Source organism: Polyodon spathula, chromosome 3 (assembly GCF_017654505.1).
Source record: "Polyodon spathula isolate WHYD16114869_AA chromosome 3, ASM1765450v1, whole genome shotgun sequence".
Classification (NCBI taxonomy): domain Eukaryota; kingdom Metazoa; phylum Chordata; class Actinopteri; order Acipenseriformes; family Polyodontidae; genus Polyodon; species Polyodon spathula.
The window spans coordinates 85,054,726-85,069,865 of record NC_054536.1 but is presented as its reverse complement, the minus strand read 5'-3'; the positions used below and the strand labels follow the sequence as shown (position 1 = coordinate 85,069,865).

Below are 15,140 nucleotides of genomic sequence, written 5' to 3'. Positions count from 1 at the left end.
TTATATATTGCATATGTTGTATCCATGTCATAATACTGCATATACATAATATTACATCTTGTATATATTGTATTCATTTTTTCTTCTGCTAAATCAGTGTTGGCCCTTACAACCATTCCTGCTAGTTCCCAATTTAAAAGTCACCACTGTGGTTAAAGAGCATCACATGATTCCTTACACTCTATATACAGTGTAGTAAAAAACCTACATTTCCAATCTTCTTGGCAGTGAAGTCCAGAGGGAGACCTCCCAGGTAAAGCTTCCCTTCCACATCCAAGGTGTTCCCATCTCCCACAGCCCCGACAGGAGACGACTCCTTCCCATCAACAGTGATTGTAGCTTTCTTCTTAGCAAAGTCTGTTTTCACCTGGAAATAACAGGAGATTAGGTTAATGAGCTGGGGAGCAAGATCATCAGTGGAATTATGTTTAAAAAACAGGGAGTAATAGCCATCTTTAAACAATAATAAATACAAAACAATTGGGTCCTAGTAAAACCACACTCCTCTTGTTATTTTGTCTCGCCAACAAGATTAGTATATTGGAAGTTTATTGTTGGAAGAAAGCTGCTCAGCTGACTTGAAGGATTACGCTTCACATACTTACTGTGTGCCACTGGCCGTCATTAACTACATGTGGAAGCGTCACTCTCGCTGAACCCTTGCCGAGGTCATAGATAAAATGCAAGGACCCCTCCATCAACTGCAAAGCTGCATAATCAACCTGGTTTTGATGGGCCATGAAGTAAACCAGACCACTTGATGCAAAGGTTCGGAAGGTTAACTGGATGGAAAACCTTTAAATAGATGCATTAGATTTTTAGTAGCAGACACACATTCTAACCTCCGTTGCTGCACACAGATGTAGGAGCCCTTGTTAAACTTCTGACAAATGCACAGCAAAATTTTTAGCAACATCTATCTGTCACACAAAAGCCTATGGTATGCAAACTTCTTTACATGTAAACTTAATTTGCAGTTGAACATTGAGTAAACATCCTTGATCAAACCAGGCTGGCATTCAGCTTTCTTATGCAGCACAGGATGTTACCCGTCAAAGCTTTCCACGTCACCATGCTCAAAATCTTAAATACAAAGCATTTCCAGAGCACTACACCATAACAGAGCTGACTCTCAGCCAATCTCAATGCCAGTAAAGGCTTTTTACAAATAAGCATCAGGCTTTGGTTTATTGTTACAGAACGCCCTGGAGTGTTTATAAGAAATGCATTATATTACATTTACTGTGTCTCGTGGCGTCCTTATTGCAGCGTTATATGTTAAAACATATTGATGACTCTCTTGAAATAATTAATAACATATCATGCGTCGTACATTTGGGAGCATTTGCCAGTAAAAAGTGAATTTCTCTAATAAAGATTACAGCGTATTCAGATCACACTTTCTCCAGCAACAATCTCTTTCTCCTGATGAACACTCTGGAGCAAAAAACTAAAAAAATCCTTAGCTGATTTACCTATGGTGTGTGAATAAAAATATAAAATATCAAAAACATAGGGATTATGCTGAAAAACATATTGCTAGTATACAGAATACATGAATGTAAAGTAATGCGTTTCTGCAACACCTTTGGGTTGCTGTCACTTGAAAAATAAAACAAGCACAACACCAGTGCCTTGTGTAACTGAATACTCACTTTCTTCTTATTGTGCTCTCATCAAAAGACAGAACCATGTGACTATTTCTGGTCAGACCAAACTGGTGGGCATTGGGGACACTTACTGGAATCTCTTCTTCTACACACTGTGGTCATGCAAAAAGTAAACAGAAATCAAACAATGAAAATATTGTTAAATCATTAAAAATCGACCATTTCATGTTCTCCTATATACATGATGCAATACTACGGATTTAAAATGCATATAAACGCACTATTAAAACCTATTATTAAGTGTTAAAAGTGTTCCATACATGTACGATGCAAAACTGAAGACAGGAAAGAACAGTACTATAACCCTTCTTTATATTAAACATACATGTGTTTACAGGACTAGTGCTATAAAAAGCAATGATAAAGTAATATGTAAAATAAACATGCTCACAGCTCTCTACACATTTTAGTTCTTAGTCTTTAAACACAGCTGGAGAATAACATGGGCACTGAAGCACATAGTGATGCTAACCTTGGCTGGGCCCTGGGTTTTGAAGCTCTGTTCAATAGTGGTGACAGGCCTGGCTGGAGTAGGAGATGGCTGGAGCTCAGACTCTAGATCACCCTCCTCTGGCTGGATGACTGGCTTGGGCCTCTCCTCCAGCAGGCAGCTGTCCATGTCTATGTTATGATACCTCACTGCAGTGGTGAGGTCCAGGAGTCTGGTGGTGAAGAATACCAAAAAAATAAATAAATACAATAACCCATGAAGGAACCTCAGGGTTAAATTGATACCCTCAAGAACTTACTGAACAGCTAAAAAGAGTACATGCGTGGGCTGGCTCCCTATACTTACTCCATGTTGTAGCCCAGGTTCCTGATACAGCCGTAAAAGGATTTGTCTGTCTTGAGCATGTCAGCGCCATCGCCATTTGGAACACCTCCGATGTAGAAGCTGGAGACATTGAGAGGGCTGCTCTCTGCTGACGGAGCAAGTCTCATCTCAGCCAGGCTTCCTTCGTCCACCTGCACAGTCAACAACCTAGGAAAGCAATGGAGGACCAGGGAAAAGAAGGCAAATCATTTTAAAATGTGCAACCTGGAACTGCATTTTCAAATGCATGTGCATTTGTTTCAGCTACTGAGATATGAAATCAAAAACATCCTATTTAAATATATAATATACAGCTATGACCAAAAGAATTTTAGGATTGAGTCATAAAATAATAATAATAATTAAACAATATATATATATATGAGAAAATAATGTAGATCTTTCATTTAACACCATGTAACCAAAGACAAAATGATATTGCAAAAGTTTACCGGAAGCCATAATAGTTGTATAGTATTTCATTCAAATTTCAAAATGTCCCATTTTTAAATTTTTGTCAGTTTTTTGTTAAGTATGTGGAAAATTACAAAGCGATATGCAATTCAATATGTTAACATAACATTATTCAGAAGGTTTCATGTGACTTTATGAAGCAACATTTGTTAATTCTATAGGGTGATGCAAACATTTGGTCATAGCTGTACATTGGGTTGGTTAATGTAGCCTCCCAACAAAGCTGACCAGAGAAATAACGTAAAGTCTGTAGCCCTTATCTCCTTATGTTGCCTTATATCTCCATATATACCATTATTTATTTATTAAAATATTATTTCACATGTATTTGGATGTGTAGTTATTTAATTGGTTTTGTAGAATAACCCTATACAAATCTGCATTTTGTCTGGTTATTTCCAGGCAAATCCATGAATTAAATGGATTAACTACATACAAGATACTGTAACTAGAGAATTTCTCTCAAGCCGTCTCCCTACCTCTTGCTGCGATGCAGGATGACAGAATGGTCCTCTCCATCACTGTAGCTTCCAGCAGGAGATTTTATCACAGCTTTTCTAGTGTGGCCTTTCTCTCCTGTATTCATGTGGACCTCCACTTGGCCATTGATAAGCATAACTGCAAAAAAGGGCTGTACAGATACAAAGACTTTTAAAAACACAATACGCCAAATTTACCAAGGTCTGTACACCAAAATACAATTTGCACAATTTTTTGACAAAGGAAAAAACAACTGTTAATGTTCCAAATCTGGAAAAAAAAAAAAAACACTTTAGTTGTTTGACTCCTTAAATTGATGTTTTGCTTTTTTGGTTACTCGTTGTGGACTCATTATAGTTTGTTTTAACTTTCAGAAAAAACAGCACAAATTGTATGCAAGCTTTAATGACCTTTGTAAATCAGGGCAATGTGAGCTACCAGCGTCTTCCATGGTTCAGGTTAAATGCTCAGCTAGTAACAAGGTCTTAAAAGAACCAGTGTCTCTACATACTTATCTTCAGTGCATGTTCTTAATTAAAGACAATGAAGATTATTGTCTTGGCATTTAAGCAACATAAGGAATTTCATTACCAGTTGGTTGGGAATGGTTAACTGTGGATGAAGAAGCTCACCAGGTGCGTCTGCCTTCGTCTGCGCGTTCCTCCTTTGCTGATTCCAGCCAGGATAATGCCGGTGTCGTTCTTTGTGGAGAAGGTAGCCATAAGTTCTGATTCAGGTGCCAGAGACATGGGGTGAAGTTCAAGGAATCCCTCATTGAAGACTGTCACACTGCGAATTGGCTGGACAGGAAAAGCAGCAAATGGAAAGCATGAATGACACCATTCAGAAGCTGGATCACGTGACGATTGCTGCATTGTGCGGTTCAGAATATAAATCAATGCATGAAAAAAAAAAAACAATCAAGCACTTTAGAAAGACTGTCTACATGGAAGGCTCCACAGTGAAGGCACTAGTAGATACATTTGTCTACTTGACTTAGTTCCTTAAAAGTTTCACCTTGGAATTTTGATTCTGAGAGTAGTTTTTATCTTCAGATAATACATCAAGAACTAGAAAAGACGAAGGGTTATGTACTAAAGAACTGGGGACAACTCATCAACACACATGGAATAATGATACACAGAACATTATAATTGCATGCTGTAATGTTAGAAACAGTGATATAAAGTATACTATTTCATGTGGATAACAGCATGATCAAATACAAACATACTTGTTTTATGTCCAACTTTTAATAAGTACAATTACTGTTTAATAAAACCAGTAACCCTTGCCATTCTCCAACATAGCATGAGGCAGAGTGTTTCCCACCTCCAATATACAGCCCTTCTTGACCCCATAGGACTCCTTCAGCAAGTCAAAGTTAGAGCGGGCGATCTCCACATTTTTGATGCAGCCCACGTAAGATCTGGTGACAAGCTGTCTCCTGCAAGACAAAAAGTTTATTTGTAAAACGTTCACTATAAACAATTCTGAAATGGTAACAAACATGCACAGTAGAACGCATCATATTCTCATATAACTGGTTCCAAGGGTCCATCAGATATGTGAAGACATACCATCTCAGAAAGAGTCTTTATACTATATTGTTTTTGCTCTATTGACATCCGGGCCATTATAAATGAACAATTTGTGTTCATTAGAGTGACCAAAATACCAAAGTATGGTACTGCACGTTTACTATAGAAAGAAAATCAGTGAATATTGTGGTGCTGCACGTTTACTATAGAAAGAAAATCAGTGAATATTGTGGTGCTGCACGTTTACTATAGAAAGAAAATCAGTGAATATTGTGGTGCTGCAGGTTTACTATAGAAAGAAAATCAGTGAATATTGTGGTGCTGCACGTTTACTATAGAAAGAAAATCAGTGAATATTGTGGTGCTGCAGGTTTACTATAGAAAGAAAATCAGTGAATATTGTGGTGCTGCACGTTCACTATAGAAAGAAAATCAGTGAATATTGTGGTGCTGCACGTTTACTATAGGAATATAGTGTTCACACTATCTGTGAATATTGTTGCAAAACAAAGCACTGTAATACAGTATGGAGCAATTTACAAAGCAGCATTCCAAAAACAGTTCTTACTGTGCTTTCTCAGTCCATACCACTAGAAGTGTGTGTTCACCCAAGATAAACACGTTTAAAAAACCAAGAAAGCGCACACATAAACACAATGAATCGCTTGTCTTCTTTTATTGAACATGGTTAAACTGGGCAGTTTGTTTTATGTGATGTGATAGCATGTAAAAGGTAAAACCGATTTCCCAAAAACACCATCATTTTTATTTTTAATCTGCTACTGATTATTTTGTCCTTCTAAGAGCTAAATGTACTACTGTAGAGCCATAATTCAATATGCTTGACCAGTTTCCATCAGAACCACTCAGTTGGTAGCAGCATGTGTAAATGAAACATGCCATAGGTCCATTTGTTAATAGAGGATATCGTATCTTACTAATCAGATATGATAGGTTCTACTTTTCTGGTGTCCAAGATGTACAAGGAAGGTAAAGAATATAATATTCATTTGAAAGTAACTTGTACCTGACAGGTCTTGAGCGAGGCAGCCCACCAATGTAAATGGGGTCCTTGTCTGAACGATTGAGATCTGAGGCAGAACCAGAGGTAGTGCCCTCTTTGGTTTCTCTGTTTGTAGGAACATATGCATCCATCACAGCCAAGTAGCCTGTAAGAAGCAGGACACATTTTATTGTAGCCCTCAATTCACACAGGCCTATTCACACTGTGGGCAAAATGACTTTGTGTTTTTTTTATACCACACTGCAATAACAAGGCATTTCAATATCACTGTCAGAATATCAACACATCTCATGCATCGCTTCTTCAAATCCAAGATATTATTCAATAATCCAGTTAAATCAAAAGCCAAAACTCATGCAAAAGTAACTCCAAGAGTTAGATATGGATGCCCTAGTTTAAGGTATTTCCTCATCAAATTTAGTTCTCAGCATAATTTTATGTATATTATATACCAAGTAAAAGTTAAATCTGGATGTTGACAAATATTCATGATTGTTGGGGTTTGTCATCCCAAGTAAATAAATAATTAATTAATCTTTGTCAACATACATAAATAACTTATTCCTCAATAAAAAATAAAAATAAAAAGTAGTAATAGTACATTTGTTTGCGTGTGTAATTTATCTTTTTTCCCCGTTCAACAACTGAAAGATTCACAAGATACATTTGAGTTTGTTACTTTAGTGAGAATATTTCAGCATTTGGAGTTAATTCACAAAATCAGATGGTAATTTACCTCCATTACCCCTATACAACTTTGCTATCCTGTTCCCTCGGCCAAAATAAAAACACATTTTCCCTCCGGGTCATTGTTAAGGCACAATGGAAAAAACAACTGAATAAATGCATGGTGAAGTGTATCTTTTATGTGCTGTACCTAGTTAGTTGCATCAATTCTTATTTAGTAGTATGGATACTAACAAATACATAAATAATAATACATAAACAAGGTAGGTTAATTAAAGACCTACCTTTCTGTTTGGTACGATGGAAAGCAATTTTATACCAGTTTCCACTGTTGTATGTCTTATCTGTGATGAGACTGAGCGGTCCGGATCCTAGCTCAAAGGTCAGCCTGACTTTGCCATCCACCAGCTCGATAGACGTGAAATCTCTCTGTAACACAAGTCGTCCAAATCAGTGTCACAATCTACGTGATGTTAAATGTGAAGGTAAAAGTTACGGCATTTGATATCCCCAGACTGAGATTTAAAAAAATAAATAAATAAACAGGAATCCCAAATTATACACATCGTTAGCTTTTAAATAAAACTAAGTTGCCCTAAAAGGCATAGCCACTTTTTTCAGTCTATTATTAACATGCAAAAACACAAATACCAACTGCACGATCAAAAAAGAACTGGGTTTGCCGACATACCGTTCCATTAGAAGCGAGGTAAAGCAGCAATCCATTTGGAGAGAAGGTTTTGAAAAGCATCACTACTTGTGTAACTGTTGAGCGAAGAGCCTTTTCAACAACGGAATACCCACTGCCATCAAAATGGAAGGAAGTGTCTTCATCCTGGGGACTGAATTAAAACAATATTTAGATTAGAAACTGAATTGTTTGGCATCAAAACATAACATAATGTAACTAAGAAAGTCACGATCGGGAAGCTCTGCTAACAATATGCAATGCACGAAAAGTGAGATGATGGTCTTACCTCATGAAGCAGCCCCTACATTTGCCTTCTCTCTCTGCGTAATTCCACAGCCCAATATTTTTCCCATTAAGTGAAGCTTCTCCCACGCAGCCTCTGAAGTGGGTCACTTTCACAGCCAAAGATTTCTGTCAGTTTTAAAGCATTCAATAAATGAGCACACTAGTATCATGAAAAAAAAAAAAAAATCAAGAAGAAAATTAAAAAAAAAAACAGAAGGCAAATGCTCACCTTAATTTGACCACCAAGACCCCCCACAAAGACAAGAGTGGATTTATTCACATCTAGCACAGTCGATGTGCCAGAGGAGGTTGCTGTCTTTACAGTGGGGGTCTGTGAAGATTTCAATTCTTGAACTGTAAGAGAACCAGTCTTTCCAAACCTGGAATTTAGAAAGAAGGATATCAGAAGAAGGCTACCAGAACTTTTTTTTTCTTTACACCATTTTAATATCTCTTATCTGCAATTTTCTTATGTGCAACTCACCTGGTTGCACTAATCCTGTGCCACTTGTCATTGTTAATCTGAATATCAGGGTACTCCAACTTTGCAAATCCAGAGCCTACATCCCAGAGAAAAGACACCTTTCCACGTCGCATTTCCAGAGCCATGAAATCAACCTGTTAAAAGGAACACAAAAACCTTTTCAATTGTACACAAATGCAATCAATGTATACAGATCGGTAGTCTTATTTAGTTTGATGGGCTTTTTCTTTTATTTCAATATACAGTAAAGGCAGATTAATATGTTATGGACCGAGCCTTAAATTGTATAACAATATATTGTGGGCAACAAAAACAAAGTATAACATGACCATTTGAATGGCTAAGAGAAACAAGATTTTTTTTTTTTTATATACAGTGTGTATAATATATTATACAACAACCAGACACTAATATTCCATTGTTTTCTATGGGATCTACTATAATGGAAAGCACAGCTGACAGATAACACTGATGACACCTGCTCTAAATCCACTACTTTCTGATGCGAGACACTCAAGCCTTTACCTCAGAATGCTACCGCTTTCAGTGGACTACGATAATTCAAACAAAAAAAAAGATGAATAAACAAATTATTAAAAACGGTTTGTTCTGTGCCACAGCACTGCTACTGTCCCTCATTGCCCTACAGTAAATATAGGTGCAGTACAGTAAAATTAGTTTTAACAGTCAATTCACTTCAGATAAACCTCATGGGCCAGCACCTGTCGTTTTGTTGCTGCTTAGTGTTTTATAGAGCGCTTTAGTGTTGTTGCCGAGCTTACATTGGTGCTGCTGCCCAAGTAGAAGAGCAAGTTGTCGGGCTGGGATGTTTTCACGATCAGCGTCAGAGTGTTGTAGTTGCTGGAGGAGATGTCTGGTTTGTAGGCACGTACACAGTCTTGTTCAGCAGCCACTGCCACTTTAATCTGAAATGTGTGCACAAAAAAGGCTTTATAATGTGTGAAGAAAGCATAAAGCAGCTGTGCACCGGATGCAAAATGTTACTAAAATCTACACGAGCCAATGCATTTATAGAATATGCACAGGGGAGCTGGAACTAGGGGTGCTGAAAGTGTGGCTAAACATGGTTTCCATCATATACTGTAAAGACAAAAATATTTGCAAAGCTTTTGCGTTTATGCGTTTTTTGCATATGAAAGAAAAAAAAAACACTCTAATATTTTGGGTACCAATATTAAATTTCCACGAACAATACATACTTTGTATATCCAAAAAGGTCACCAATATTTCTGGAGCAAAATAGGTTTTATGGGTGTGATTCGCCAAATATTTTGTTCGCAAATATTTATGGCTTTACAGTATAGAGGTTACAGTTTTGTTCAATGGCTTTCAGCACCCCCACTTTAAAAATGGTTCCAGTGCCACTGGATATCCACGCAGAAAACGCCACAGAATACAAAAGGCTGGAATTATAAACAAGGATGGTTTACGCCACTTACATTTTCATAATGTTAAGCTTCTTACCTGGGAAGCTGTGTGTTATATACATTTTACTTATTTACACTTTACTTTTCAAACATTTCTAAAAGCTGAATTTCTATGAGGTGATTTGAATAATTGTTAAAATCGGGGTGTACAGTTGTATTTAATTTCCTCTTTAAAACTGTTTAGCATTTTAGATCTTCCATCACTAACGCAAAGCAACATTTGTGTTTGTTGCTAGATTAGTTGGAAAGCATGGTAAATAATGATCTAAACAGAAAAAACAATAATGAATAATAGGACATTGAACAGGTAAGACAAGAAATATTCAAAAATGGTATAAAATCCCTTTAATAGTAAATGAGCCAGGAAGAAGCACACACACTTTTTGTCCGTCTACCAGGTTGATAGTTCAATACTTACTGAAGCTGCTTGTTTTCGTGCCTGGTTTATCAGTTCCTTAATCTCAGACAAGTTTCTGCTCAAGTTATCTTCCAGCATTTTCAGCGGTTTCAGCCGTTCAAAGAGCAGGCTGGTTTGTGTTTCCACTTCTTTAACCTTTTTCTCTGCTGCATTAGCTGATAAGGATAAAGGAAGCACATTTGTTATCAGTCATATTGTGCCCCCTCTCCCTTGCATTTATGAAGGCACCTCACTTTTCAGGACAGTGCACTCGAAATGTATTCCCTTATTTCAGCGTATAGTTATAGATGGGGAACCAGAGGGTAGAGGTACGTTGAAGGCTAAAATAAATAAATAAATAAAAAATAAAACAACACTTGAAGTAGTTCCCTCACCAGTCTTTGCAGAATCACTGAACAGTTCATTTGTTCGCTTCACAGTTTCATTGGCTCTGATCACTGCTGAAGAGGCCTCCTCTAGTTTCTGGTTGAAATCTTCGAGGTGTTGGAGAGCTTCAACAGCCGAGACATTCGCTCCCATAGCATGCTTCCTTGCTACCAAGACTTGCACACTGATATCTATAATATCAAAACAAACACACACACACTTACCACACTGTAGCATCTTGACAGGCCCTACTTCAGATATCCTCTTCACACAAGCAACTGGCTTCACATTAATTTAAAATCTGTGTTACAAATCAAGCACTCTGCTAGATTTCAGAGTGGAAAAAAATATACAAAAAGGAGGCTTAAGTGCAACACAGTGTAATCCCACAAAAGGTCATCTAATTACAATTCAGAACTGAAAGAAAGAAGGAAACTCCTCTCACTGCTGGGAATGGAGCGCAGTAGCTGCAGTGGTTCACTAAGCTGTTTGCTTATATTTTGGGTATTGTGTCGAATCTTGTCCACTTGCTCCGTCAGTCCACTTAAATCACTCATGAGACCTGCAATGTGAAAACAAGACACGTATTACATATTTAATGGCTATTTCTCACAGTCTGACACTTTGTTACTTCTGCTGTTGTCAGGAAGATGACTGTTATTCAATCAAGAATCTTTGTTATGTGCCATCTGACAACCTACGTATGCAATCAAGCACAAATTACCAATAATGGCTAGAAATCCAAAAATAAATCCACATCCATAGATAACAAACAAATACAACACATAAAAAAATCACACAGAAATCCATTCAAATGAATAACCAATGAACCAGAAAGTATAAGCAAGAACAGATTAAAAAGCAGTGGTTCAATAGACACACTCACCATCCGTCTTATTGTTCAGACCAGCGGCCTCAGATAGAAGCCTGGAGCTTTGCTGCAGAGACTTTGCTCCAGCATCTTTCAAAGAGCCTTCAGCAAACAGTGCCTAAAACAAGAACATGGTGTCAGCAACATACATACCCAGCAAAAGATATAAATACAGAACATCATAAAAAAAGATTGCCTTGAACAACATCCATGACGTGCATATTAGCACACCAGAAATTATTTCCATGATTTATAGTTTAATCAAAAACACTGGATCCCAAGAGCCTTCAACAGTCAAGCAAGTGTTGATACTGTGAAACACAGGACACTCTCTTATATTCACGGTATATGTGCCAAGTTAGTAACAAACATCCATTCACAGTTTCAGTAAAATTACACCTGACCTGTAAATACTAAAGCAAATTGCTTTCAATGGTGAATTGAAGGTGAAAATTTAGGTGAAAAAAACACACCAATATACAGTCCTAAAATATATTTACCAAATTCCAGGCAGCAGCTGTGGTGCTGTTAGCTTGTTCGGCCAAACGCTCTGCTTTTTCAGTGTTGACTTTGATATTAGAATTGGCTTGAGCAGCATTTGTTGCATTAAACGAAACATTCCTTACATCTGAAAGCGCACTGAAGAATAAAATAAATAACTAAGGAGTCAGTAAAAACAACCAGAAATGAAATATCAACGTAACCTGGCAAACATGGCAAACTGAGACTTTGCATTTGCTCTTCACACTGACATATTTAACAGGACAGACCCATATCGACAGACACCATTCTTACATAGAACAGAAAACACATCTGAAGGTTGAAATCCCGGCCCATATGTGTTTTATCATGTGAAACAGAAAACCTCTCACAGCATGCAACAATGGTTATGATAATGGTACATGCATTTGAAGGGGGAAAAAAAGCATGGAGCAGAAGAGACTATCAAAGCTACATATAATTAATCTGACACAAAATTTCCAAATACACTACACGTGATTGACATGCTGTCGATAAATAACTTACATGAACAAAATGCATTTACTAAAAGTTCTCTTTTCCAGCACATGTAACCTGTTAGTACTTACTTGTGAAGTGAGTCTGCCAGTTTCTTCAGTCCAGCAGCATGGTCCTCTGCGTTGTACACCAGGTCTAGCACGCTTCTCTTTGTCATCTGCATCACAAGGTTGTCCACTTGTTTTCTCAGTTTAGGATTCCAAAGGTAAAGCTCATCTTTGTGCCCCTCTAGCTGCTGTGCTCAAAGACAAAGGGCAATTAAGATTTGATGTATACGACTGCAAAAGTTAACTTTGAATCTTTTGCAATTTCAGTCCAGCAATGTACCAATTTCAGTACAGTAATGTACCTTAAAATATACTTTTAAATCAAATTGCTGTTGAAATGTGATATTGTTGATGATTTGCACAGAGCAAAACACAAAACATAGCTCCCACTTAGACGCTCTGGTGAATTTGTTTTACATGTATACATGTACTGCATTTTCAGACTGAATAAGGATAATGACAAAGACTTACAGAAGATGCATTAACAACATCCGCTGCAATATCCAAGCCATCAGCCATCGTTGCTTGTGCTTCTTCAGTCATCTCAATTGTCAAGAAGTGGTTGCTACTGGCATTCTGTTTCTTATCCTGTAGTAAAAAGAACACAAAACATTCACAACTAACATTAACACAGTTTTGAGACAAGTGTTCAGGAGAGCATTTTATCCAAAACAGGGCAAGTGTAGTACATTTTACTTCCACAACTATTCAGTTTACTCAGAATTGATTTAGCAATCTCACAATTGTTTAATTTGTTAAACTCATGCCGCATTTAAAGGAATTTTTGTAGCACAACAGCTGATGTTGGATTATGTGTTGCAGTTTCTGGATTAACAATGAAAAAAAAAAAAAAAAAAAAAAAAAAAAAAAAAAAAAGAAAAAAAAATGAAATTGCCTAAAATAATTGTTTATGCAGCAACACAATTGTTTTTTGCCCCTTTGGAATACAACAAGATCTTACATCAAAAGCTGCCAGATTGCTTGACATGGCACGAAGAAGGCGGTTGGTTTCGCTGGCCTTGGTGAAAGCCTCATTCACCAAGTTTCTTGCATCCTGCAGTTTGCTGCTGTGATCAGACAAGATAGCGACAATTCTTTCCTTCAGCTCCTTAACGTCCTTCTGCGGCTTCTCAAACTCCTTCTGAACCCGCAGGAGAAGGGCTTCAGCAGCTCTGAGAGACAACAAAATGATACAGATACAGCACCTTTCACAACAATACAATGTTATTTTAATTAAACTATGAAAAACTAAATAAAGCAATGGCTCCTCTACAGATACTGTATCGCAGACCCTAGAGATTGTGGTAAAGCGTTGGGCTAAACACAAAAACGCAGGGATCATTAGACAGGCAGCTTGAAGATGTAAGAGTATATTAAAAGATTCCAGAGATCCTGGGTTCAGTCCCAGCTCAGCAACAGATAACTGATTAGTTATGGCCAGATCACATGACCTTGTCCAAAATGGGAAGCTGCTCCCTATTCACGATTAAACATGGATACTGCATGTAAAAAAAAATACCAACACATGAATACATAAAGCAGAACCGATTGCAAATAGCAATGACTTACTTAAACCCATTTGTAGTATTCTGATGCTGCTGGGTAAAATCTTTGTTTCTCATCATCTCCAGCACTGCAGAGACCTCCTCCTGTAGTTTTGTGCTGTTGGTTAGCTCCAGATTATTGCCAAGAGTGCCATTCAGGTTACTTGCTAGTTCGACAAGAGCTAAAAATAGAAAAAGGGCATTTAATAATAATAATAATAATAATAATAATAATAATAATAATAATAATAATAATAATAATAATAATAATAATAGAAAAATACCTTGAATAGCTGTTTGAACTTTGGTAATAAAACCCAAAAGCTGTTGACTCCAGTTAACAGTCCTTTCTGTAGAATTAACAAGATCCTGCTCCTGGCTAAAAGCCTGAGTTGTCTAAAACAGAAAGGAAAAGAAACTTGGTTTATTTATAGACAGAAACAAAATCCACATAGCAGTGAATGTACATGGGATGTTCACTACGGATAAAAAAAAGATTAAAAAAAAAACAAAAAAAACATTACCTTCTGATGCAGCTGACTGATGTCTTTAGCAAGCCCAGACAGCTGCTCTTCAGCCTTCTTTAACAAGAAGCTGGAATTCCTCTCAGGGGATAAAAGCATCTACAAAAAAAGAAATAAATGTCAAAAACAAAAGGCACCTGCAAAAACACTGATGCTGATGCACTGTACTATGCAAGCAAAACAGAACATGTGCCATGGCAGACCTACATACATATATATATTAATGCGTTTTAAGATACTGATCATAAAAATTTACAAGTGTAGTCAACACCAGTTCACTAAGTGAAAATCAAACCCAACTATAAGAAAATGTGTCTGTTTTTAATAGTGGGCTTTGAAACCGCTGTGGGGCCAATCACTTAATCTTTGCACAGAACAGAATTGCAGATTTGGGTAGTTTCCAAAGTTCTAATATGAAAGGCGATTTTTATATTTTATGTATATTCAGTTTGTGACAGACAGGCAACTACTCTCCTCGATCACTGTATTCCAGTTCTCACCTTTATTTGATCAGTGGTGTTCTCTAATGAAGATAGCAGGCTGTAGGGTGCTAGGATAATTCCTGTCAGGTTAACAGACTGTATTGACAGCTCCAAGTTCTCCAGATCGTTCAGCAGCATTCCTGTACAGTTATCATTGCAAGCTGCGAGGAAGAGGAACGGTTTGAAATAAAACAGTGCTATTTAGCAAGCACTGTTCTTTTAATTAAATAGTCTAAGAGACACATTATTTATATCATACACATTTAATATTAA

The 15,140-nt window shown here is 37.2% G+C and overlaps 1 protein-coding gene across 1 annotated transcript in view; it reads right to left on the bottom strand.

Moving 5' to 3' along the window:
- The window catches only part of LOC121313540 (laminin subunit alpha-1-like), a 67,255-nt gene that overhangs the window by 4,200 nt on the left and 47,915 nt on the right, over nt 1-15,140 (bottom strand). The window contains exons 33-59 of the mRNA XM_041246212.1: nt 14,886-15,028; nt 14,386-14,484; nt 14,146-14,257; nt 13,887-14,043; nt 13,279-13,489; nt 12,789-12,905; nt 12,342-12,505; nt 11,754-11,892; nt 11,269-11,371; nt 10,828-10,944; nt 10,391-10,573; nt 10,017-10,171; nt 8,933-9,076; nt 8,151-8,284; nt 7,896-8,046; nt 7,668-7,792; nt 7,382-7,532; nt 6,975-7,119; nt 6,007-6,148; nt 4,771-4,885; nt 4,071-4,238; nt 3,438-3,589; nt 2,467-2,652; nt 2,143-2,332; nt 1,656-1,762; nt 606-795; nt 209-367 (exon numbers count right to left, since the gene is read on the bottom strand). Coding sequence (XP_041102146.1) covers nt 209-367; nt 606-795; nt 1,656-1,762; nt 2,143-2,332; nt 2,467-2,652; nt 3,438-3,589; nt 4,071-4,238; nt 4,771-4,885; nt 6,007-6,148; nt 6,975-7,119; nt 7,382-7,532; nt 7,668-7,792; nt 7,896-8,046; nt 8,151-8,284; nt 8,933-9,076; nt 10,017-10,171; nt 10,391-10,573; nt 10,828-10,944; nt 11,269-11,371; nt 11,754-11,892; nt 12,342-12,505; nt 12,789-12,905; nt 13,279-13,489; nt 13,887-14,043; nt 14,146-14,257; nt 14,386-14,484; nt 14,886-15,028 — 3,959 coding nt within the window. The remainder of the gene's footprint in view (nt 1-208; nt 368-605; nt 796-1,655; nt 1,763-2,142; nt 2,333-2,466; nt 2,653-3,437; nt 3,590-4,070; nt 4,239-4,770; nt 4,886-6,006; nt 6,149-6,974; nt 7,120-7,381; nt 7,533-7,667; nt 7,793-7,895; nt 8,047-8,150; nt 8,285-8,932; nt 9,077-10,016; nt 10,172-10,390; nt 10,574-10,827; nt 10,945-11,268; nt 11,372-11,753; nt 11,893-12,341; nt 12,506-12,788; nt 12,906-13,278; nt 13,490-13,886; nt 14,044-14,145; nt 14,258-14,385; nt 14,485-14,885; nt 15,029-15,140) is intronic.